The following is a 26,709-nucleotide window of genomic DNA, read 5'->3' as shown; positions in this document are numbered from 1 at the left end:
GGTCGGACGGACAGGACCTGGGGATAGATCCAATACTGGAAGTGAGGGAGGAGCCCACCATGGTGCCCACATTCCTGGCTCCAGCAACTGGGCACATGTTCCAGGCATGGATGAGACTGCAAAGGGTGTGTGTGCCAAGAAACCCAGTGCGAGCATGGGCAGGGGCAGGGGCAGAAGGGCCAACACAGCCGGCCCAGGAGGAGCAGTCAGCCAAGAGGTGGGAAATCCAGGGAATGAGGCGTAACTGAAGTAATCAGTGCTGAAGCAATTGGAAGCGTGTCACAAATCAAAGAGAGCAACTGAAAGATGCAACGGTTTCTGCCAGATTTGGCAGTTAGGTCAATTCCAGTGAAATGATGAGGCCAAGAGCCTGATCATATAGCTCAAAGCAGAGACACCAATGTGTATAGTCCTGAGGAAGGTTGAAAAAACAAAAAACAAAACAAAACAAACAGCTAAGCAGGTGGCTAGAAACGGATCGCTCAAGAGAGGCTGCTTCCAGCATGTGGTAAAGCAAGTCCTAGTTTTCTCTCCTATAAAACTAGGATAGCAGCACACGCTCCCCCAGCCTAATCACAGGGGACCCAAAAACTCAAGGTTCTTTGAAGAATTATAATCACTGTTGCCTTCTACCTTCAGAACAGTCACTTTGTGCTTTTCCACCATACAGTTCAAAATACAGACACTCTTTAGGCTGGGCATGGTGGCTCACGCCTGCAATCCAAGCACATTGGGAGGCTGAGGTGGGTGGATTGCTTGAGACCAAGAGTTTGAAACCAGCCTGAGCAACATGGTGAAACCCCATCTCTACCAAAAATACAAAAATTAGCTAGGTGTGATGGATGCACCTATAGTCCCAGCTACTGCAGAGGCTGAAATGGGAGGATGGCTTGAGCCAGGGAGTGGAGGCTGCAGTGAGCTGAGATCATGCCACTGCACGCCAGCCTGGGGGTGACAGAGACTCCATCTCGGAAGAAGAAAAAAAAAACTTTTTAAAGTTTTTTAAAGTTGTAGGAGAAAACTTTTAGGTGCAAGATTCTTTATGTAAGACTAAGAGTCCTCTTAAAATTAGTCAAACTAATAACAATCGACAACAGAGCTGTTAACTTGGGAACAAGTTTTTAATTTGTCTCAATCTAATGTCTGTCTTTCACATACTTCCAAACATTAAATTATTTTATCTAGTGCATACAACTTTCAAAAACTGTATTTGGAAATTAACAGACCCTTGACAATTATTAACAGGTGTTTTACATTCTGGAGGTTGAGTGTCTGCGGGAGACCTGTCCCTGCAGGAGGCACTCCCCCTCCACCTGCGACCCGGGCTGGGAGAACACGTGGAGGCCTCTGTTGAGCGGTCTCCGCCAGCGAGGCTTTCCTCCCGGTCGGTGTTGGCAGTGTGGCATTTCTGTTATCTAATTTCTGGTTTTGACTGAAAGCGAAGTGAATTTTGTGAAAGTTGTAATATCTCTGCAAAAAAAAGATCACAGCCCTCCGATGAGCGGGGCACTATGCAAAGTCTCCGGCTGCCTGCGGGCCGCTGTGGACGCCCCGGCGGGGGTCAGTGCCGGCCCACAGGAGTCACCCTCGGACCGACCCCCATCTGCGCGGCGAACGAGCCCGGACGCCCTGGCCGCGGCCGCCGGGTCCCCGCCCAGGGGCCAGGTGGCCAGGTTGCGTCGGGAGGAGGAAATGGAAGCGCTCTGAGCGACTATGGGCCGGAGCCGCCCCCCGCGGGCTTCCCTCGCGGGCCGGGAGCGTCTGCCGCCGACCCGAGGACCGCAGGGCCCCAATCGCCGCCCGCGCCCGTCAGAAAGCCGCGCGTCGCTCCCGTCGCTGTCGGGGTCGTCGGCTCGGGGAGTCGCCCGCCGTCCACCGGTGCACGGGAGCGCGTCCTCCCCTCCGAGGGACTAAGCGGCCGCGCCACGCATCCCGCCGCGCCGGAAGCGGGGACTACTGGCGGCCCAGCTGGGCAGGACCGCGGCCGAATGACCCGGGGCGACCCCGCGGCAAGGGCGCCTCCGGCAGGCGGCAAAGTCCCCTGAGAATCGGCGCGCTCCTCGCCGCGACGGACTCCACCTGGCCGGGGCGCTCGGCCTCCTCGCCGTGGCCCCCAGCCCGGCCGCCTCCACTAAGGGCCGCCGCAGGCTCCCCTCGGGGACCCAGGGCGCGGGCTTGCAGCGCGGCGGCGTCCGTTCGGCGCGCGGCTCCTGGCAGGCCCGCCCTCCCCCGTCCCCCTGCGCAGCGAGCCCCCCTAGCCCCGCCCTCCGGCGCCCGGCGCCCAATCAGAGTGCCGCGCACGTGACGAGCGATGCCTGCGATGACCTCATCCCTGGTGTGGGATGACGTCAAATTCAAGATGGATGGAATCACAGCGGCAGCGGCGGCTGCGGCGCGCGCGAGCCGAGTGTGAGCGGAAAGGGGCCCGGCGTCTGCCTCGAGACTGAAGACCGGTGAGTAACTGTCACGCCCCTCGCTCTAGGAGAACTGCGGGGCCCCCTGGGAGGCTACAGCCTCCCCGCAAAACGCGGCCTTTCCTGACGTAACTCTGAGGTGATTTCTCTCCTCTTTTTTCTCCACCAGCGGGTTGCGGGCTCCGAGCGCTCCTGCGCGTGCGCGGGGCCTGGGCGCTCACCGAGCATGCCCCGAGTTCCCACGTAGCCGATTGTACCTTCACACTGCGCACGCTCCCTGCCCACACTTGGCCTCGCCCTCGCGAATGCGCATGCTCCATTCCCTCACGGGCTTCACTTCTCACCCTGGCCGAGCTGCCCCTGGGGTAGGGGACACGCCTGGCCCAGGCGCGCGCGGCGCGCGCGTAGCGGTTGAAACGCCTCGTGGAGAAGGGCGCGTTCTCCCGTTCCGGGCAGGGGTTGGGGGCCGGCGGCCCGGGCCGCGGTGTGCGCGCGGAAGCCGGCCGGCGGCCTTGGGGACCCCGCACCTGCCGCGACCCGCCGCTCCCTTCACGGTCCGGGACCCAGCCCCGCCGCCCCGTCCTCGGCCCGGTGGCCGGAGCGTGACCGCTCGTTGTCCGCCGGACGCTCCCTCCCCGCCCCCGGCCCCTCCCACGGACGCCTGGACCTCGCAGCGCGTTTCTTTCCCTCCAGAGCCCCTGCAGACCTTGTCTGGGACTTCCCGGCGGTCCCGCAAGAGCACAGCACCCTCCGCTGGCCGGGAGCTCTGCTGCTCGGCCGGCGACCGTCTCCCCGCTGGAGGAGCCCCCTTGCCCCCGTCCGAGGTCTGCGGCTGGAGGGGCAGGGAGTCAAGACGCCGCCCGTGCCGGCCTTAGAGACGCCCGCGGCAGCCCCGCCACATCTCTTCCCGGCTTTTCGGGAACACGCCCCGTAGTCCATCCTCAGCGGCTCTTGCTTTTCCATCCTGGCACACCCCTGGGGGCTCGCACTCTGCCCCCGGTTGCTATGCGGTCCCAGCCACGAGGGCTCTGCGGTTCAGGAGAATTCTGCAAGAGCGCGTGTTCGGAGGCGGGATGTTTTTAGACAGGTATCCCGGTGGGATTGCCTGACCGAGAGGACGGGGAAAGTTAGACTTCACACGGCCTGGGGTTTTTCCTTTCGTGCAAGTGCTCACAGCCCTGGCACCGAGCCTCCGAGGGCACGCGTGTATTACAAAATAGTCCAGCGATTGTTCACACGATGACCCTGAGTCCTCAATTAAGCAGCTTACATTATGGTCCTCATACCTTGTTTAAGAAGACAAGAAAGTGGGTTAATCCATTTTAGAAAGATTTCTCATGGAAAATTATCTTTTAAAGCTTTCCTCTTGTACTTGGAGTAAATCATGATCTCTAAGGACTAGTAGTCATTAAGTTTAAATTTAAGCACCCCTAAATATTGATGTTAAAAAGAAAGTCAAAATTTGTAGTGCTGGTTTACCTAAAAGTAACTTTTTGTTTATTTTTCCTTTTTAACACTATTGAAAGTATAATGTGCTTCATTCTGTTGAAATAGATGTTGAAGAAGATATAATCCCTGCCCTCGAGGAACTTACACTGTTGAATATTAGATGTGTACACTGGTAAGGAAAAATTGTAAATAACAAAACTGGGGTTAAGTTATTAAGAAGGTCTCTCGATGGAAATGAGATAATTAAAGGGACAATTTTTTCTTTTCTCTTTTTTTTTTTTTTTTTTGACGGAGTTTCACTCTTGTTGCCCCAGGCTGGAGTACAATGGCGTGATCTCGGCTCACTGCAACCTCCGCCTCCCGGGTTCAAGCGATTCTCCTGCCTCAGCCTCCTGAGTAGGCGGGATTACAGGCATCCGCCACATCGCCCAGCTAATTTTTTTTTTTTTTTTTTTTTTAAGTAGAGACGGGGTTTCACCCTGTTGGCCAGGTTGGTCTTGAGATCTCCTGACCTCATGATCCACCCCACTTGGCCTCCCAAAGTGCTTTGATTGCAGGCATGAGCCACTGCACCCAGCCGAAGGGACAATTTTAGTTGTCCCCAAAGCCAATGGAAGTAGAGAGAGCAGATTATAAGCTATTTAAGAGCTTGGTTTGACCAGGTCACAGTGATAGGCTATAAGGGAAAGAGAAGAGATTTTAGGGACTGGCAACACACCAAAGTAAATCGGGAATATGTGAGGACAAGCAGATGTGGGAGCAGGGACAAGAGGTATGGAGTTTAAGTACCATGCTGGACCTGAGGATATACTGTGATGGAACCGTTCAGTAGGTACCTGAGAGGCTGGAGCCTCAAGAGTCTAAGCAGAGATACAAATTTGGGAATCATCGTCAGCAGTGATTAAAGTCACAAGGTCTAATAGAAAAAGCAAAGAATACTGCCACGTGTTGGGGCTCTGTAACGGATGCTGGAGAAATAAAGGTGAGCCAGTCCAGGTCTTGAGCCTCAAGTTTGATGATTTCTCTCTTTGCCCAGTACCTAGCTTGCCAGGCCTTGTGCCGGGCATCAGGGATACGTGCATGCAAACAAGGGTTCTTTTCTTTAGGGAGTCCCTTGAGGGAGACACATGTAAAAGCAGATCAATTGAAGAAGTTGTGGTGTTATTACAGAGAGATGAAGTATTGTAGTTTAGATGACTCAGCTGCTGGCTAGGGGCAAATTACAAAAGCTTTGTAGAGTCAGTGACATTTCAACTGGATCTTTCGATAGATTTAGGCAAGTAAAGGAGAGGGAAGAGAGAGAGATTTTGGGTGGCAGAAGCTGTATGTGCAAGTTTGTAGAGTAGATGGTAAGGAGTGTCCAATAAGGGTGGAGAGATGAATTGTAACCAAAGTATGAAAAGTCTTGTATGCCAGTCTATAGTTTGGATTTTCTTTAGGAATAGAAAAATCAGTACAGTACTCTAAAGCGGGGCAGTGATGTAATATGCTTTACTTCAGCAAAACAACTAACAGCCATAATTTTCACTCCTGCATTTAATTGGAGTGAAGAGTACAGAAAAATCAAATCTTTATTGTTGTGGAAGATAACACGTTGAGCGTTGATAAGAATGCCAAAAGATATTAAATAGATGATCAGTCTTTAAATAGCTTTCAGTCCTCGGGGAGACACAAATGACTGACAATAAAGGCAGTGAATAAACATGTAAATGGTGCTGAAGTTGAGGTATTTGCACATTATAAGCAGAAGTAGTCAAGGAAGATATGTTCATTTGCTTGGACTGCTGTAACAAAGTACTGCAGACTGGATGACTTAACAGATTTCTTTTCCCACAGTTCTGGAAGCTGGAAGTCCCAAGATGAAGGTGTCAGCAGAGTTGGCTTCTTCTGAGGCTTCTCTTTGGCTTGTAGATGGCATCTTCTTGTCCCTACTTGGTGCTTCCTCTGTTCGTGTCTTTTTGCTAATCTTCCTGTCCTGTAAGAACACCAGTTACATCAGTTTAGGGGTCACCCTAAAGCCCTCATTTTAACTTAATTACCTCTTAGAGACCATGTTTCCAAGTATGATTACGTTCTCCAGGTACTGGAGGCTAAGTCTTTATCATATAAATTTGGGAGGGAAGAGTGGGGACACAATTCAACCCATAATGGAAGATTTTATGGAGGAGCTGGAACTTGACCTGAGCTTTGAAAGGTGATTAGTGTTCTGAGTAGTGTGCTGAGGAGGGGTTTAGGTAAGTTCTAGGACTTTCCAGATTGGGGAGTGGAAGAAGTCAGATGTGCAAGTTAGGTCTCAGAGATAGAGTATCTGGAGCAGGAAGGTATCACTAGGGAATAACTAAGGGAAAGAAAAAAAAATTTTTTTTTTTTTTTGAGACGGAGTTTCGCTCTGGCTCAGCTGTCACCCACTGGTGACTGGAGTGCAGTGGCACGATCTTAGCTCACTGTATCCTTCACCTCCCAGGTTCAAGTGATTCTCCTGCCTCAGCCTCTCGAAGCTGGGATTACAGGCACCTGTCATCACACCCAGCTAATTTTCATATTTTTAGTAGAGACAGGGTTTTACCATGTTGGCCAGGCTGGTTTTGAACTCCTGACCTCAGGTGATCCACCCGCCTTGGCTTCCCAAAGTGCTGGGATTACAGGCATGAGCCACCACGCCCGGCTAAGAAAATTTTAAAAGTCATTTGAAACCAGATTTTATAGAGCCCTTTAGTCATTGTTTTAAAAATTTTAGCCTAATGGAGAACAACTGTTTTTATTATTTTATTTTTAAACAGGATCAAAGTGGTTCTCTTCATTCAGATCTTAGGTCTCAGCTGAAATATTCCATCAAGGTATTTTCTGACCATCCTCTTTAGGCACTGCATCCAGCGATAGCACCTTATTTATTTCCACCATAACACTTAGCAGAATCTGAGGTTATCTTTTTTATTTGTTTCCTTAGCATCTGATTTCAATCTCACTAGAAAGTGGGGGTCTTGTCTGTTTGGTGCACCCCTATATTTCAGATAAATCTAACCATGCCTTGTACAAGATTGGAATTCAGTAAATAAGTTGAATTAATAATAGGAATATTTAATGTGTATGTTGGGTGAACGATCAAAGGTTTGTTCTAAGAAGCTCAGTCTAGAAGCTGTATTAGGATGGGTTTAGAAGGCATGACAGGAACAGTGAATACCACGTGGAAATATATTAGGGTTCTTTAAAAACAAGAACAGAAACTGTCTGGCTTGAATGGAAAAAGTAGTTTATTGTAAAGATACAGGGTTGCTCTTGGACTTAAAAGAAAAGCTAAAAAACTGGGCCAGGAAGAAGGACAAAAACCAAGCTAACTCCAGGAATCTATGTAGCAGGCACTAGCAAGGTTGCATTTTCAGGCCTCCGCTGAGATAAGTCAGCTTCATTTATTTATTGCCTTTGTCATTCTTCTCAGGATTCATATTCCAAGGACAAAGTTTCTGACTGGTTTGGCTTTGGTTGTATGGTTAGCCCCACAGGTAGGGGAGAGGAGCACATCAGGCTGTAGCACACAGTGGGACAAGAGCAGTTCTTCTATAGCAAAATCATGGGGCTGTTAACAGGAGGTGGAATGGCTGTGTAGTTGCTGGAAGAAAACAGCAAAGGCTGTGACCAGAGTCTGCTCTGCTAAGGTGCAAAGGAGCTTGAACTATGTTAGAGTAGGATCATTCTCCTGAATGTGGCCGAGAACAAACCATCAAACCAAAATCAAACCCCCTTGGTAGAGACTGAAAGTGTGGTGAAATGGAATACAAGATGGTAACATGACTCCTCTTGAAGGATTGGATAAGCTAGTCTAGGTTTGAAATCTGAGGATATTTGCATTGTCACCAAGTGAGTGATGATAAGACTGAAACTCAGAGGCAACTTCCTATCACCATCGAATAGTAAAATCCAATGGTAGGTGTTATGGCTAAATCCTGAGATGAGGGTTTGGGGATAAGCAGTCTGTGTGTGTGTGTTTATGTTCCAAAGTCAAATGTAGATGCTTTGTTGTTTTAACTAGGTGTTTGCCTTGTGTTACATGCATTCCCTCTTTTTTCTAGTATCATGATTGTTAGGACTATAGAAGCAATCCCCAACATTCCAAAGGACCCATGTTCCCAGAGTTGAAATCTAGGTTGATGCTGGATGTAAAGAGCCATTTTCCTGTAGAACTGGTAGTAGCAGTTTTGTGGCTAGTCTGGGAGCCAACTTAATTTATAATGTACCTTAGCTATGACACTAGCCCAAGTAGGTGAGATTATTTTGATCCCTTTCCATCTCTCTTTCTCAACCCCTCACTCACCCCCTGGTACCCTTCTGAGTGCCAACTCGTGCTTTGCTTTCTTCTGCTTCTATCACTAGATGCTCTATATTCGAAATTGCCTACCTTCCCTCTCCCTCACAAATCTTAATTCCATACAACTGATTTAACACTCTATAAAGAGGAAAGTATTTGCATTGAATTAATTTATGTTAAGATACGAGGCTGGGCGCGGTGGCTCATATCTTACAGGTGGCTGGCCTGTAATCCCAGCACTTTGGGAGACCGAGGTGGGCAGATCGCCTGAGGTCAGGAGTTCGAGACCAGCCTGACCAATATGGTGAAACCCCGTTTCTACTAAAAATACAAAACTTAGCCAGTCCTGGTGGCTGGCGCCTGTAGTCCCAGCTACTTGGGAGGCTGAGACAGGAGAATTGCCTGAACCCAGGAGGCGGAGGTTGCAGTGAGCCAAGATCGTGCCACTGCACTCCAGCCTGGGTGACAGAGTGAGACTCCTCAAAAAAAAAAAAAAAAAAAAAAAAGGTGAGATATGAGTCCCCCACCCCCTTAGCATTTATTACCTGAGGAATTTGAAGTGATGGTATGAAATAATCTTCTGGAATCCAGTTCTGAAGGGTTTTGTAGCCATTCCAGGGAATTGAAAGTTGAGGCCAGGGCAAGCCCTTGGAAGGTTTTAAGCCCCAGCAAGGCCAGATGAGCATTTCTGAAAAGTGTCTGTAGTAGAAATGTAAAGAATGGAACCTTTAGTATTACAGGTTGACTATCCCTTATCTGAAATGCTTGGGACCAGAAGTGTTTCAGATTTCAGATTGTTTGGGATTTTGAAATATTCGCATTATACCCAGTGGTTCAGCATCCCTAATTCAAAAGTCCAAAATGCTCTAATGAGCCTTTCCTTTGTGCATCATGTCGTTGCTCAGAAAGTAGTTTTGGGTTTTTGGACTAGAGATACTCAGCTTGTATTATAATTGTCAAAGGAGTGATGAGTCCCAAGCCTGCCTTAGGACTGTTCACTCATAGTTAATAGTGAATAGTTCCCACTATTCACTCATCCACCCTCCTACGCCCTGGCAAAATTAATTGCTTCCTGGAATCAGTATCCCCATAGCATTCTTCACATCCTTTATTATTATCTGTCCTACCACGGAAATGTGAGCTACAGGAGAACAAGAAGCAGGCCAGTTACTCATCTCCCCATCACCAGCACCTCTTGTATGCGTGGTGGGTAGCAGGCCCACACAAGCATCTGTGAGGGGAAGAGGAGAAGGAAGGAAGATGTGCATGTGCCACATGGGAAGTGCTGAACGTACTGGGGCTTTCAAACCTGTTGCCTCTTCTGTCCTTCATAAAAATCCTATGTGGTGGGTAGTGTTAGCCATGTTTAACAGGTAAGGAAACTAGTCAGAAAGGTTGAGTCATCTTTAGAAGGTTACATGCCTAATAGGTGGCAGAGCCAGGGTTTGAGAGAAGTAGACTGATTTGAAAGGCTTTTCCATGGAACTGTAAGGTCCTCTGTGAATTGTTAACCATAAAGATTCTCTCATTTTGAAATTTCAGAAGACATGAAGTAGAAACAATGAGGCAGGCTTTGGGAAGCTGTTTGCGTGCAAGGATCAAAGTGGCAAGCAAGCCGGCCCTATTTCAGAAACTGGTTTTCCTGGGGGGTTTTCCTCTTAGTTTTTTCTGTTGCTCATAAATAGACCTTTTCTCCAAATTTCACCCACTTGTCTTTTAAGAGCTCCAAGGTTTTTCCGCCATGACTGAAGTGGCAGAACTTCTGCTGTGATGAGTCAGGTGGAGATGAGCCGTGGAAAGGAGGGGGGTAGACGGTGGTGGCAGCAGTGTGTGTTTATGTGTAAGATGCACTGCTTCTGTAAGTCGGAGGCCCTGATTACTCATAATGAAAACCTGCATGGAAATTTGGAGTGATGTGCCGGCAAACTTACCGATCTAGATCTGAAAAATACACTGAGGAGAAAGTACACCTGGCAACGAAGCTCGCCTTATCTGACAGCAGAAGAGCAGAGAAATAAAGTTTTTGAGGATTCGGTCTACACAGCCACCAGCCACAAACAGTCTTGCTGGATTATCTCGTGATCGTCAGCGGTTGTGATTTTCCCCCTTTTTACTTACATTCTTAATGGATGGAGCGTTTTATATTTTTAGGTAATTGTTAAGCTCAAATATACTGTCATTAAAACACAAAAATTCAATAGTTAATTGTCTGTTTGCAGCCAGACTAGGAAAGCGTACATTGTTTTCAAAGCTTAATAATTGGATTAAAATGTAAAAAAAGCAAGGGCCTTAATGTGAAGGTGAGGGATCTGCATCTCCCAGCTACCCCTCTCTCCTATCTAGACACCCCTCTCTCCTATCTAGACATCTAGAGTCTCTAGATCCTGGGGTATTGGGGAGAATGGACAATGTTGCTTTCCTGTGCAAGATCCTCAGATGACATATTTTAGCCCCCAAGACGCTCATGCCTCCCTCTTCCTCCAGCCTCATGGGCATTTCCTCCCCTATGTGTACCTTTACCTTTCACCAGACAAAGCCACCTGTGGTTCCCTTGGATTCCTCCTGCTCTGTCTTGTCTCTGTAGTGTTGCATGTACTGCAGCCCAGCCAGCTGATGTGAATCCTGCCTTGCTACTTATTATCTGTCTGACACTGAGAATGTTACTTAACCCTCTGTGCCTCAGTTTTCTCATCTGTAGAATGGAGATAATAATAATACCTAACTCCTAGGGTTGACGTCAATATCGAGTTAATACATTAAAAGTGTTTACTTTTGTGTATGTGGCAGAATAAGCACCCGAATTATAGCTGTTATTGAGTACCTAGTTACTGTTCTACTGAATGGAATGGAAAATAAATACTCGTCCGTTGAAATGTCCTTCATCCTTCCTATCCTTTCCCGGCATTCCCTATAAAACTTTCTTCGTAGAACGCCCTTCCTGGCCTCCATCTCACCTGGCTGTGATGCCTGTCATCCATACTGCGTCTCTACCTCTGCAAACATCCTATCTGCTGCTCAGCATACTGGACTAGGCTGATGAATTGACCTGTCCTCTTCCTGCGCAAGACCTTAAGCTCCATGAGGCAGGGCCATACTTGTTAAATTGATATCTTCCATGTCTGGAAGGGTTCTAGCACACACTAGACAGATGCTAGCCATAAGTCTATAACTGTCTGGGTGACCTTAGGCAAATGACTTGACCTCTCAATGCCTCAGTTGTCTCATTTGTAAAAAGGATTGATGACACTGTCTAGTTCAGAAGATGATACAAGAATTGGAAGAGGAAACTAGAGGCAGTGTCGTGTAGGGGTTAAGAGCTTAGCCTCTGGATCCAAGCCAGCTGATGTGAATCCTGCTCTGCTACTTATCTCTATGACGTTGAGCATGTTACTTGACCTTCTGTGCCTCAGTTTTCTCATCTGTAAAATGGGGATGATAATAGTACCTACCTCCTATGGTTGATGTAAATATTGAGTTAATATATAAAAAGTGTTTGCTTTTGTGTATGTGACAGAATAAACACCCAAATTTTAGCTGTTAAGTACCTAGTTACTGTTCTACTGAACGGAATGGAAAATAAATAAAGTTATTCTGCACTTGTGTATCAGGAATTTGGACATCTCGAGGCACTTTTCAGGCAGGTGTGATGGCTCTAAATGGAGGTTATAGGAAAGTTAAGTTTTAAATCCCCAATAATTTTCAGGGACAGTGAGTATTTCTCTTACAACTTAACTTTGAGTGACTTTATTTTTGTCCCCTAGTTCATAGATGTTTTCATCCAAAGAAGATAGAAGTCTGTGATCCAAGAAATTTGAAGCATGACTTAGAGCAGAAATAGGGATCATGATACTTTGAATAATGCATAAAGAAGGAAACCTTTCTAAACAAAAGGGACACAAATGTTGCTTTTTTGGGGACAGGATGCATACGGTCTGTGGAATACCATTTGCTTCAGGTCCAGGGATGTAGAAAACTCCCCTTGGTTTAGTCTTCACGCTAAAGGGCCAGGACAAGCCGTTGGAAGGGAGGTTTTAATGTGAAGTGGTTAGCCTTTACCTGTGCTTCAAGTTCTGTTTGTGTCTTAGTTTGGATTCTCCCAAAAGTAGACCCCAAGACAGGGATTCAGAGGTAGATGTTTATTTGGGAACTGATCCCAGGAAGCACAAGAAAGGAAGTAGGGACAGTAAGGCAGAGATGGAGGCTCATAAAGGGTACATTGATGAACAGGTTTCTGCTCACATGTAGGATATCAAAACTGAATTCTTTAAAAAATCTGAACTCCTGGTTTTTCTGTCAAACCCCATCTCTCCTAAGGATGCCCTTCCAGTTATTTTGGCAGAATACTTAACTCCACACCTTCTGTTTTCTCCTGTAGTCTGTCCACTAGAAATCCTAATGACTCTGCCTTTACCTCCGTTGCTACCACCCTGGTCCCAGCCACCATCCTCTCTCATCCGGGTCATTACAGTGGACTGCAGGCTGGCCCGCAGCTTCCCCCCAACCTACCCTCTGTTGTCTAATCTCAACAACAGAGCCAGAGCAATCCTTTGGAAATGTAATTCAGGTCTTTGTCATTCCTCTGCTCAGAATCTTCAATGGCTGTCCATTTCATCCATAGTAAAAAATAAAGTTCTTCTGGAGGTCTCCCAGCCCTAGACAGTCTTACTTCTTATTGCCTCTCAGATGTCATCTTGCATGGCTCCCAGCCCACACTGCTCCAGCCCTCCTGTTGCCTTAGCTTCTCCCTTTGTTGTGATGTTCTTCCTCCATTTATTTCCATGGCTCATCCCTTGCCTCCTTCACACCTTCTGTGATCCCATTTTGATGAATGAATGATATGAGAAGTTTCTGGTACAGTTTGTAGTGTAGGTTCCTGTACAGTTAGGTGCTATATAAATGGTAGCGACTATTATTATCTTATTTAGTTCCCACAATAGCATTATGTGGTAGCTGCTAGTATTATCCTTATTTTATGGCGAGGTAAACTGAGGCTCAAAGAGGTTGGTTAGCCTAGAACAGTGGCTCTCAAAATATTTTGACTGACCCACAGGAAGGAATACATTTTACATCTCAATCCAGTCCATGCTTGCTTATGTGGATATGTACATATATATAATAGAAACAAAAGTTTCTCAAGCTCATAATTAGCCTTATGACATTTGATGCATTCTGATATTTTCTACTCTGTCCTAGTCATTTATTTTTTAATTGCTAGTTTTAAACCACCAAGTTGAGTTTAAGAACCCCTTTTGACAAAGACTATCCAAGCCTTTAATTCTGTCTCTTTAATTCTGTGTTACAGCTTTTCCCTGTGGCAACATCTGAACTAGCTTTGTCAAAAATTATTAGTGCTAAAAACTCCTCAGTACCCAGCTGAGTCAATATGTGTAACATTATAAGCTTATGTCTTTTTCTGCTGACCGCTGTAAAAGATGGTAAGGGTTTCTTCATACAAATAGATGTAAAGAAAGTATAGTAGGATTAAGGAAAATTTAAATGACTAACGGAAGAAAAAGGGAGGGAAATTATCAAGTAGTCACAAATAGAATAATTTTTTAAAAAGAAGAATTAAAATTTACCATTTACTTTGAAAGGGTGGTAGTTGGGAATGGACAGAAACTTGGTACAGTCTGACCAGAGCAGTTGTTTGTGGACAGGCTAAAGGCATCATCTCTAGAAGAAAAGTCCTGTGTCTCAGTCAGTTAAATTGAGTCGCATCTTATCAGGGAGTCAGAAGGAATTGTATAACGCGTGTGGCCACTCCCAGGTTGACAGCCTAGGAGACTCTGGGCTCTTCCTGAAGAGCCTGGCAGCTGGGGTAACCAGCAAAGGCCAGAAGAGAACCTACAAATGTGCTGGGGTCAAGTTTGGTTCATCTACAGTTTGCCTGCTAGAGAAAGATAAAACTGTCACAAATATTCTTAGTTACTTGGGATACATGTAATCTTAAAAATAAACGTCTTAACAATATTTGAAAGAAAATACGGCATTATAAAATGAAAGGGATGAGCCAGGTGTGGGGGCTCACGCCTGTAATCCCAGCACTTTGGGAGGCTGAGGCAGGCGGATCATGTGAGGTCAGGAGTTCGGGACCAGTCTGGCTAATATGGTGAAACCCCATCTATACTGAAAATATAAAAATTAGCTGGGTGTGGTGGTGCATACCTGTAATCTCAGCTACTCAGGAGGCTAAGGCAGGAGAATCGCTTGAACCCAGGAGGCAGAGGTTGCAGTGAGCCAAGATTGAGCCATTGCACTCCAGCCTGGGCAACAGAGCGAGATCCTGTCTAGAAAAAAAAAAAAAATGAAAAGGATGAGGTGTTAGAGGAACAGAAGCCTAAATAAGGGGTCAAATACACAGAGTCAGGCATTGTCTCTGCATGAAATGGCTTTGTCTGCATCGAGAGTATGGTGGGGTTAATCTGCCCTGTTTCTTTGATGCTGAATTAGATGCCTATTAATCCTGCAATTTCTGAAAGTTAAGTGCACATTTGTTGAGTTTTCTTTAGAGGAATTCTTTGCAGCAACCCTGCAAGAGGAGGGCACAGTTGTCATTCCCGTCTCAGGTGAGGGACCTGCCACACCGAGAGGCTAACAGAAATACCCAAGGACAATCAGCCAGCCTGCAAGGAGCTGGCATCTCAACCCAAGTGTCTGGCACCAGAGCTTGCACTCTACCACTAGGCCTCCTCATGTTTAGATTTGAAGAGCATTTCAGTGAAATCTCAGTTTAAACTCTTTAATTAAATTTAGAACTAGGCTAAAGTTTCCTTTGTGCTATTGTTGAAAATGTGATTTGGTAAGAAAATAGTATTCATGAGATTGCAAGGCAAATAGCATAAGAAAGAAAACAAACTTCTTCTTTTCTTCAACACTTGATCTTTTTTTTTTTTTTGAGACGACGTCTTGCTCTGTCACCCAGGCTGGAGTGCAGTGGTGCAATCTTGGCTCACTACAACCTGCACTTCCAACAGGCTTAAGTGATTGTCATGCTTCAGCCTCCTGAGTAGCTGGGATTACAGGCACATGCCACCACCCTCGGCTAATTTTTGTACTTTTAGTAGAGATGGAATTTCACCATGTTGGCCAGGCTTGTCTCGAACTCCTGACCTCAAGTGACCTGCCCCTTTTGGCCTCCCAAAGTGCTGGGATTACAAGCGTGAGCCACTGTGCCTGGCGCAAACACTTTCATCAGTAATTAGCAAATAATTTTTCTCTTTCCAAATTCTTTCTATTTTTAAAGGTCTCTTGGCCAAGCTCAGTGGTTCATGCCTGTAATCCCAACACTTGGGGAAGCTGAAGCAGGAGGATCTCTTGAGCCTACGAGTTGGAGACCAGCCTGAGCAACATAGTGAGGCCCCATTTCTAAAAATAAAAATAAAAAAAATTACCCAGGTGTAATTAGTCCATTTTCACAATGCTAATAAAGACATACCTGAGACTGGGTAACTAACAAAGAAAAAGAGGTTCAGTGGACTCACAGTTCCACCTGACTGGGGAGGCCATGTAATCATGGCAGAAGGCAAGGAGTGCAGGGCACATCTCACATGGTGGCAGGGAAGAGAGAACTTGTGCAGGGGAACTCCTCTTTATAAAACCATCAGCTCTCCTGAGATTTATTCACTATCACAAGAACAGCATAAGAAAGACCTGCCCCCATGATTCAGTTACTTCCCACTGGGTCCCTCCCAGATGTGGGGAATTGTGGGAGCTACAATTCAAAATGAGATTTTGCTGGGGACACAGCCAAACTGTATCATTCCACCCCAGGCCCCTTGCAAATCTCATGTCTTCACATTTCAAAACCAGTCATGCATTCCCAAGTGTCCCCCAAAGTCTTAACTAATTTCGGCATTAACTCAGAAGTCCACAGACCAAAGTCTCGTCTGAGACAAAGCAAGTCCCTTCCGCCTATGAGCCTACAAAGTCAAAAACAAGTTAGTTACTTCCCAGATACAGTGGGGGTACAGGCATTGGGTAACTACAGCCATTCCAAATGGGAGAAATTGGCCAAAACAAAGAGGCTTACAGGCCCCATGCAAGTCCAGAATTCAGCAGGGCAGTCAAATCTCAAAGCTCCAAAATGATCTCCCTTGACTCCATGTCTCACATCCAGGTCAAGCTGATATAAGAGGTGGGCTCCCATGGTCTTAGGCAGCTCCGCTCCTGTGGCTTTGCAGGGTATAGCCCCCACTCCTGGCAGCTTTTATGGGCTGGCATTGAGTGTGGGTTTTGCAGGCACACAGTCCCAGCTGTCGGTGTATCTACCATTCTGGAGTCTGGAGGATGGTGGCCCTCTTCTCACAGCTCCACTAGGCAGTGCCCCAGTGGGGACTCTGTGTGGGAGCTTCAACCCCACATTTCCCTTCTGCATTGCCCTAGCAGAAGTTTCTCCATGAGGGCCCTGCCCCTCATGGAGGGGATGCAGCCCTGCAGCAGACTTCTTCCTGGACATACAGGTGTTCTCATACATCCTCTGAAATCTAGGCAGAGGTTCCCAAACCTCAGTTCTTTACTTCTGCACACCTGCAGGCTTAACACCACATGGAAGCTGCCAAGGCTTGGAGCATGCACCATCTGAAGCCATGGCCCAAGCTGTACTTTGGCCCCTTTCAGCCATAGCTAGAGCATCTGGGACACGGCACCAAGTTCCTAGGCTGCACGCAGAAAGGGGTCCCTGGGCCTGGCCCAGGAAGCCATTTTTTCCTCCTAGACCTTTGGGCCTGTGATGGGAGGGGCTGCTGCAAAGGTCTCTGACATGTCCTGGAGACATTTTCCCCATTGTCTTGGTGATTAACATTCGGCTCCTCCTTACTTGGGCAAATTCCTGCAGCCAGTTTGAATTTCTCCTCAGAAAATGGGATTTTTTCTATCATACTGTCAGGCGGCAACTTTTCCAAGCTTTTATTCTCTACTTCCCTTATAAAACTTAATGCCTCTAACAGCACCTGAGTCACCTGTTGAATGCTTTGCTGCTTATAAATTCCTTCTGCCAGATACCCTAAATCATCTCTCTCAAGTTAAAAGTTCCATAGATTTCTAGAGCAGGGGCAAAATGCCACCAGTCTCTTTGCTAAAACATAACAAGAGTCACCTTTGCTTCAGTTCCCAACAAGTTCCTCATCTCCATCTGAGACCACCTCAGCCTGGATTTCATTGTCCATATCATTATCAGCATTATGGTCAAAGCCATTCAGCAAGTCTCTAGGGAGTTCCAAAGTTTCCCACTCAAAACTGTTCCAGCCTCTGCCTATTACCCAGTTCCAAAGTCACTTCCACATTTTCGGGTATCTTTTCAGCAGTGCCCCACTCTACTGGTATCAATTTACTGTATTAGTCCATTTTCACACTTCTAATAAAGACATACCCAAGACTGGGTAACTTACAAGAAAAAGTAGTTCAATGGACTCACAGTTCCATGTGGTTGGGGAGGCCTTATAATCATGGTGGAAGGCAAGGAGGAGCAAATCACATCTCACATGGCAGCAGAGAAGAGAGAACTTGTGTAGGGGAACTCCTGTTTATAAAATCATCAGATTTCATGAGGCTTACTCTCATGAGAAAAGCACGAGAAAGACCCACCCCTGTGATTCAGTTACCTCCCACTGGGTCCCTCCCACAACATGTGGGAATTGTGGGAGTTACAATTCAAGAGGAGATTTGGGTGGGGACACCACCAAACTGTATCACCTGGCAAGGTGGCATGTGCTTGTGGTCCCAGCTACTCAGGAGGCTGAGTGGGAGGATTACTTGAGCCCAGGAGGTTGAGGCTGCAGTGAGCCATCATGGTGCCACTGCACTCCAGCCTGGGTGACAGAGAGATACCCTGTCTCAAAATAAAAAAAAAAAGGGTCTCACAAGACCTGCTTTGCAACCAATTGTTAACAGTTCACATTATGTTTAAGTATATGTAGTAATAAAGCTGATTTTCTTTCAGAATTATAGACTTCAGGGGTTTTGATAATTCGTACTTGTTTTGTGAATTGATAAGGAATAGTGCCAAGCATCAAATGGATAAGGACCCTAAACAATAAACCTTTATTTTCAAATATTGCTTCCATATCCACCTGCCAAGTTCTGGCAGCCTTTTTGATGGTATACAAATGCCTATGTTATAGTTCCTGCAATTCTTCTATTTTAATGAGGACCTACTTAAACCACGAGACTTATTTTACATTTTCACCATTATTTAAATAAGATTGTTCATTCATAGAGCTCCTGTCAGCCTACGATCTGCTGAATATTGGTACCTATGCAAAGACAGCTGATGTTCCCTGCTCTTGAGCCAGGGGAACTTTTCACTGCAATATCTGTGGTAATTTTACGTTTTGTCTTTTAGATAAACTCAAGCCATGGAGGGATTACTGCATTACATCAACCCTGCACACGCCATTTCTCTCCTAAGTGCCCTGAATGAGGAGCGTCTCAAAGGACAGCTGTGTGATGTGCTGCTGATTGTTGGAGACCAAAAATTCCGAGCTCATAAAAACGTCTTGGCTGCCAGCAGCGAATACTTTCAGAGTTTATTCACAAATAAGGAAAATGAGTCACAAACTGTATTTCAGCTTGACTTCTGTGAGCCAGATGCTTTTGATAATGTTTTAAACTACATTTATTCTTCCTCTCTATTTGTTGAGAAGAGCAGCCTTGCTGCTGTGCAAGAACTTGGCTATAGTCTTGGGATTTCCTTTCTGACTAACATCGTTTCTAAAACACCTCAAGCCCCCTTTCCAACGTGTCCTAATAGAAAAAAAGTGTTTGTAGAAGAAGATGAAAACAGTTCTCAAAAGAGAAGTGTCATTGTTTGTCAAAGTAGAAACGAAGCACAAGGAAAAACTGTTAGTCAAAATCAACCTGATGTAAGCCATACTTCCCGGCCCTCTCCTAGCATTGCAGTCAAGGCCAATACCAATAAGCCACATGTCCCAAAACCAATTGAACCACTTCACAATTTGTCATTAACTGAAAAGAGTTGGCCAAAAGATAGTTCTGTGGTATATGCAAAGTCTCTTGAGCATTCTGGATCTTTGGATGATCCTAATAGAATCAGTTTGGTGAAAAGAAATGCAGTGTTGCCTTCAAAGCCTCTGCAAGACAGAGAAGCTATGGATGATAAACCAGGTGTGAGTGGTCAGCTTCCGAAAGGAAAAGCTCTAGAGCTGGCTTTGAAGAGACCACGGCCACCTGTTTTGTCTCTTTGTAGCTCATCAGAGACTCCCTATCTATTAAAAGAAACTAACAAAGGAAATGGTCAAGGTGAAGATAGAAACTTGTTGTACTATTCAAAGTTAGGCTTAGTGATCCCATCCAGTGGATCTGGTTCTGGAAACCAAAGCATTGACAGGAGTGGCCCACTTGTTAAGAGTCTCCTCAGACGGTCATTGTCGATGGATAGCCAGGTTCCTGTCTATTCACCTTCCATAGATTTGAAATCTTCCCAGGGATCATCTTTGGTGTCCAATGATGCACCAGGGAATGTGTTGTGTGCTTTATCTCAGAAGTCATCTTTAAAAGATTGTAGTGAAAAAACAGCCCTAGATGACAGGCCTCAAGTGCTACAACCGCATCGCCTCAGGTCCTTTAGTGCTTCTCAGTCAACAGACAGGGAGGGAGCCTCCCCTGTGACTGAGGTGCGCATAAAGACTGAGCCCAGCAGCCCGCTGTCGGACCCCACGGACATCATCCGCGTCACTGTGGGAGATGCGGCAGCAACAACAGCTGCCTCATCTTCGTCGGTCACGAGAGATCTGTCTCTGAAAACAGAAGATGACCGAAAAGACATGAGCAGACTCCCAGCAAAAAGGAGGTTCCAAGCGGACCAAAGATTGCCGTTTAAGAAGTTAAAGGTGAATGAGCATGGGTCTCCTGTGTCAGAAGATAATTTTGACGAAGGCTCAAGCCCTACTCTCCTTGATGCAGATTTTCCAGATTCTGATTTGAATAAAGACGAATTTGGTGAGTTGGAGGGGACGAGACCAAACAAAAAATTTAAATGCAAACATTGCCTTAAGATCTTTAGATCAACAGCAGGTCTTCACCGTCATGTTAACATGTACCATAACCCAGAAAAGCCCTACGCTTGTGACATCTGTCACAAGAGGTTTCACACCAACTTCAAAGTGTGGACACACTGTCAGACCCAACACGGCATAGTGAAGAACCCATCACCAGCCTCTAGTTCACATGCTGTTTTGGATGAAAAATTCCAAAGAAAGCTGATTGACATAGTGAGAGAGAGAGAAATTAAGAAGGCCCTGATCATTAAGTTAAGGCGCGGCAAGCCTGGTTTTCAGGGGCAGAGTAGCTCCCAAGCGCAGCAAGTCATCAAGAGGAACTTGAGATCTCGAGCCAAAGGAGCTTACATTTGTACTTACTGCGGAAAAGCGTACCGCTTTCTCTCTCAATTTAAGCAGCACATAAAAATGCATCCAGGAGAAAAACCCCTTGGAGTAAATAAAGTTGCTAAACCAAAAGAGCATGCTCCTCTTGCAAGTCCAGTAGAAAACAAGGAGGTTTACCAGTGCCGCCTCTGTAATGCTAAGCTCTCTTCTCTCCTAGAGCAAGGAAGCCACGAGCGGCTGTGCCGGAACGCGGCCGTCTGCCCTTACTGCAGCCTCAGGTTTTTCTCGCCCGAGCTGAAGCAAGAACACGAGAGCAAGTGTGAGTATAAGAAGCTGACCTGCCTCGAGTGCATGCGCACCTTCAAGTCCTCTTTCAGCATCTGGCGGCACCAGGTTGAAGTCCATAATCAGAACAACATGGCACCCACTGAACACTTTTCTTTGCCCGTTTTGGACCACAATGGTGATGTGACTGGTTCTTCAAGGCCCCAATCCCAGCCTGAGCCCAATAAAGTAAACCACATTGTCACCACAAAAGACGACAACGTGTTCAGTGATTCTTCAGAACAAGTTAACTTTGACTCGGAAGATTCCTCTTGTCTCCCTGAAGACCTTAGTCTTTCCAAGCAACTGAAAATCCAAGTCAAAGAGGAGCCTGTGGAGGAGGCTGAAGAAGAGGCACCCGAGGCCAGCACAGCCCCCAAAGAAGCGGGTCCTAGCAAAGAAGCCAGCCTGTGGCCCTGCGAGAAGTGTGGGAAGATGTTCACGGTGCACAAGCAGCTGGAGCGTCACCAGGAGCTTCTGTGCTCTGTGAAACCATTTATTTGTCACGTGTGCAACAAAGCTTTTCGCACTAATTTTCGACTCTGGAGTCACTTCCAATCGCACATGTCTCAGGCTTCAGAGGAATCGGCGCATAAGGAATCTGAGGTGTGCCCTGTTCCCACAAACTCTCCCTCTCCACCACCTCTGCCACCGCCACCACCACTGCCCAAGATCCAGCCTCTGGAGCCTGACAGCCCCACAGGCCTGTCTGAAAACCCAACTCCAGCCACAGAAAAACTGTTCGTGCCCCAAGAATCAGACACCCTTTTTTACCATGCCCCACCCCTTTCAGCAATCACATTTAAAAGACAGTTTATGTGTAAACTTTGCCACAGGACATTCAAGACTGCATTTAGTCTTTGGAGTCACGAACAAACACACAATTGAAAGACCAACACTTTTCACCTATGGGAGGCAGTCCCCAGATTTCAACCTGAATTGTGAAATGTGTCATAAGAAACAAAATATTTTTTAAACAAGAATAATAAAGGTTGGAGATCGTTACGCTTGAAATTAAGTTTGAGACAAATTGATAATTACTTAGTAATGTCCTTAATCAACTTTAGAAATAACACCTTTTAAAATATTGTGGTTCTGGACCTTACAAGAACAAGATGGTTCGATTTCGTTAATGTTGAAATTGGATTAGTCTTGATTGTGTGCATGGTTCCTCATTCCATGGTGTCAGTATAATCATTTAATTGAGGTTTTTGGTTTTTTATTAATTAGTGGAATACTATCGAAGTATTCCTTTTGATTATTTTAGACACTTGAGTTCTAGTTAAATCTTAACCATGTTCTTAAGTCCAAAATATATCAGGAAGAAGTGGAGTAGTTTGCAGTATTGATTTATATCTTAGACTACTTTAGCAATAAAAGATAAATCTCAACTTTAATAAGTTATCCTGACACTTGAGAAAAATAAATATTTGGTATTTTGTGGTCATGTAAAACTTCTTTTTGTATGAAAATTGTGAGAAATTTAAATCAGCAATAGTAACACTTAGATTTCTATAAACTAACAAAAACTTGCTGTCAGTCAATATAATAAATGATAGTTAAACTCTAAGGAAGACCTGGGAAATGAAAACAATTTATGGAAGTCCCCTACGGTCAGTTTATAAGGGCTTCAGTAGTGATAGACATTGTTATAAAAACCTGTATCATGTTACATGTACACTGCACCAGAGTCTAAATTCAGACCAGCATTTGAAGGACTGCACAAATTTCATTTCCTCTGATTTATGCTGTCACAAATTGAAAATCTGAGTGTAGTTAGGACAAAAAGCTAACCATATGGCACTAATTTTGATTTTAACAGTATAACAAATAAGGTTGGGACATGTATTTAAATAGATCCCAGACACTCAAGAGTTAGCACAGCTGATCTAAAATTCTAAATTACCATTTACTTCCAGATAGAGCAGAGGAGAAACACCTCACTGCAGTTTCAACATGCTTTCTAAGAACAATAAATACGACATACACATTTTCCTGCCTCTCTCTTGTGACAATTTCTGTTAGAATTTGTTGAGGGTCTGGTGGTTAAAATCATGGGCAAGGCTATTCTCTACATCATTGCTTAATATTTCAAAAATAGGTATTAGAGCACTATCAGTGGTCCAAAATCAGTTTTAGCTACTTATTTTGGTCCATGGGTTTTGGGCTTTTCAAAGAATACTATGTATAATTTGTAATTAAAAGCCTTTCAGTAGGATATCCAAAGTTCAATGTGTTTCAAAAGGGAAAATTTTTACTTTTGGGGGTGGGAGTTAGATGTATTAAAAAAATGAAACTACAAAATCCTTTTAAGAAAGTAATACCAATTTAGACTCTAGTTTGTGTTACAAGGTATTCTTTCATATTTTTTTAAAAGCCAACTACTGTCATTAACAAATAATTTTAAATTTGTGCTCTAGCAGAAAATAACTCTGTACCCATCAATCTTATTGCCAACATTCCATACCAGTGTTAGGAAAGATATTCTCATTTTTTTTTATTGAGCCAGACATTTTTATAAAATACTGATTGACTTTGTACATTATGGATATTATATATGAAATTTTGCCTTGTATTCCTTCACTTGAAAAAACTCCAAATTTCCACAATATTTTAGTAGTTACTTCCTATTTCTTAAATTTGATGGAGAAGGGAAAATAAATTGCAGTTATTGATTCTTGCCATCTTTGTTTTCTTAAAGAAATCTATGCATTTTAAGGATAAAACTAAAGCATATGGCTTTACATGAAACATCAAGATGGATTATTGTACATTGAATTCATTCCGTGTATAATGTGGTATTTCTTACTCTGACCATCTTGGTAGCTGTCACTTCAAAAGAAGACAGTTTCCCTGAGTAATCGTCACCTACATGGCCGTTAGAGTATCTGTCAGTGATAATTCCATGATACAGAGTATCTTGGCATTATAAATTCAGTATCCCAGGACTTGAACCTTTATGCTACATTTTCGAAGATTTTTTAAAAATAATATTGTTAATCAGTAAAAAAAAAAATATTTTTGATCTAAACATAGGTTCTGCATATCTGTTAGATTTTAAAAATGACTGGTGTTTTGTCTTCACATTTTTGTCTAAGCAAGGAATATAAGATTTCAAATAAAATTTTGAACCAAAAACATTTATAATGCCGTTCTGGTTTTTCTATTACTTTTTATACTGTACTTTAATAGCATTAGGCTGAAAGAGTTTATTTTGGTGGTCAAAAAAATATGCTTCCACTCATGTAACTATTTTAAATGTTAAGAAGTAAAATAATGAAAGATACGTTAATTATTCAGTAAAGTTTTTTAAGAATGTTTATCTCAGCCAGTAGGCAAATACTTGGTGTAAAACAAGTTGGTCTTAAATTGTTGCAACTCATTAGCTAGTGAAGATATTCATGTAAATATCTTTTAGGATTGTAATTAATTTTGAAAATGTAGAAAGCTCTTTATTCCATGTAAGTATGCAGGATGCCTGCTTTTTTATGCAGTTGTGGAAAGAATGTAAGATGTTTTAATATATTCTTTGTTAATCTGAGAACTTGATATTGAATTGTTTTCTTTATGTGGGAGAAGGAAGGAGTAACATAAAACATGTTTTTATCACTCAAAGTAAGCAATGGAGGTAACAAATATTGTTCATTTTAACAGTAATATTTGAAGATTTGTAGAATATTCACCTTTAAAACTAGTTAGAATGCATTTATAATTTTACCAGAATATACAACTAACAATTCAACAGTGGTGTTCTTTGCATTTGTGGGGAGATGTGTGATGTTCTTGGTTTTCTGGTTTGGAATGGAACGTTTATAGCCTTGCCTGTAAAAATGTGCCCCAGCACTTAATTAGTGACCGTTTGAATCCATAGGTAGTCCCACTGGTGCTAATGAGAGTAGCTGCTGTGAAACAGGAATAAAATATGTCTGTTCACGGAGGTGCAGTGTGGCTGCATCTACAAGGCCAACTGTCTGATCAGGGTGAGGGAGAGATGGAAGAATTAACAGATCTAAAGTTGGCCTTTGTTGTCTCAAATTGGGTTTGTACACACATGCATGCATGTGTGTATACAGCTGTAATCTGGAACTTCAGGAAGTAAAATTATTTGAAGTTTCTTAGTAAAAAGTAATTAGGTATAATTCCAAATAGATTTCTGTATAAATTGTATCTAACTGGATTACAAGTCAGTTTGACAAATTTATGATGATGTCTCAGTGATGTTTCTGCAATAATTGTGAAATGCATTATTGATTTAAATAATGCTAACACATACTCTTTAAAAGTGTTCTTTAACACTGACTACTAAACTTTAAGTTTTAAAAAATAGATTTTCATTTATGGCTTTTTGTGGTTTTAGCACTTTAAGAAGTTTAATTTTTTGTAATTTTTAATATGCTCTTTCAGTGCATCTCAGTGGGTACTCCAGCTTATGGCATTCCCATGTGACTGGGGAGAAGACAAAATTGGTGTTTAATTCTGGAGGAGAAAAAATGAGTTACGATGTCAGGTGTTTTTAAAAATTCCTTTTAGAGACAGTCTTTTGGGAACCAAAGTATTTTACTGTAAATCTTTAAAATAACAGAATTCAGTGCTGTTTCATTTGTTAATGCTGTCCAGATTTTTCACACAGTTATACTCGGTTAATACTAATTTTCAGAACATTAGTCCAAGGCTATTTCAAGTTTTCCATTGAATATATGCTTATGGTTAAAAGAAAAACGAATGGTTTTATAATTCTGTATATTTTGTCATATGCCTTAGAGTAAGTCATTTTTCCATTTTACTTAGGAATAAGCTTTTTGGAACTGAAAATTCATGGTAAAATAGGATTTCTATCTAATGTTAATCCATTGCTTATTTGTATTCAATTCTATTGTCTACAGTTTGCTTAAATGTTGACTAAGAATGATTGGAGTCAATAAATTTGTACTGTATTTTGCTTTGAGTCAGTCTCAATGGTATGCTCTGTACTTTGATAGTAACCATGTGTAGCATTTACATTTATGAAAGTAGAGTTAAAATCTTCCTATTTGGGTAACGTGAATAGCTGTGAGAGATTTAATTTTCCCCCGTTCCAGGTTGCTTATAGAATTAAGGTTGTATTAAAGCTTTAGTTATTTGGGCACCGCAAATACACCAGATAGGCAACCATCTTTGCTCATCTGCCCTTTCCTTTACTGTTCGAACTGGTAGTTTTTAAGTTGATGGGGCAGGGGGGTAAATGCAGAAAAAGAACATTTTTAAGTACCCTGCATTGATATTTCTGCATAGCAATTGATAAACGAGTTTTATTTGATAATCTAAAGAATTTAATGTCATAGCTTTTTTTTTCATTCTGATGAGGCTTTTCTGTAAAACCGGGGTATATCATTCTTTTAAATTTTGTTAGCTCTCCCTGTAACGTGAACAGCTGAACTGTAGATAATCAAGTTAATGCTACCAAGCTGACTGGAAAATGAAGAATTAGAAGGTACAGGGACCCACAGTGGGTTGATCAGTGCTGATTCTCACCTGCTTGGACTCGCACTTCTTGGCTTCTGACGATTCTGTTTTCCTTTGCTGATATCCTAAACTAGCCTTTCTCGGGAGCCTCTGCCCAAAGTGTCTGGAACACACTGTACCAGGAACAAATTTTAGATATATCATGTATATATTAATATATATGATATATATTTCTATATTATATATATTAATATATATATTTATATATGATATATCATATATATGATATATCATATATATATATTTTAACCTGCTTTAACCGTGTTATTCAATTCGTCACCAATTATTGGTGGTGGTTTTGTTTTTATTGTTTTTAGGTCTGCCTTTTTTTTTTTTTTTTTTTTTAGCAATAACAGGCTTTGTGAGGTTTGGGATG

At 43.8% G+C, this 26,709-nt stretch overlaps 1 protein-coding gene across 2 annotated transcripts; it reads left to right on the top strand.

The window, feature by feature from the left end:
* Positions 1–2,317: 2,317 nt before the first annotated feature.
* Positions 2,318–25,776, top strand: ZBTB21 (zinc finger and BTB domain containing 21). Of its 2 annotated transcripts, XM_030806305.1 has the most exons (3): positions 2,318–2,453; positions 18,506–20,121; positions 20,725–25,776. In XM_030806305.1, exons 2-3 carry the CDS (start codon positions 18,519–18,521, stop codon positions 21,717–21,719), a joined length of 2,598 nt encoding a protein of 865 aa, XP_030662165.1. In that variant the 5' UTR covers positions 2,318–2,453; positions 18,506–18,518; the 3' UTR covers positions 21,720–25,776. The 2 variants fall into 2 exon arrangements, with proteins under 2 accessions (XP_030662165.1, XP_012357218.1); XM_012501764.2 differs by having other exon boundaries at positions 18,506–25,776.
* The last annotated feature ends 933 nt before the right edge of the window (positions 25,777–26,709 follow it).

The sequence above is a fragment of the Nomascus leucogenys genome, chromosome 25, assembly GCF_006542625.1.
Source record: "Nomascus leucogenys isolate Asia chromosome 25, Asia_NLE_v1, whole genome shotgun sequence".
Lineage (NCBI taxonomy): Eukaryota > Metazoa > Chordata > Mammalia > Primates > Hylobatidae > Nomascus > Nomascus leucogenys.
Note: the sequence above shows the minus strand (reverse complement) of the source record. Positions and strands in the feature narration are given on the sequence as shown.

Bases quoted from the DNA above. Each gene is read 5' to 3' on its own strand.
- ZBTB21 (XM_012501764.2), top strand. From the start codon at position 18,519: ATGGAGGGATTACTGCATTACATCAACCCTGCACACGCCATTTCTCTC.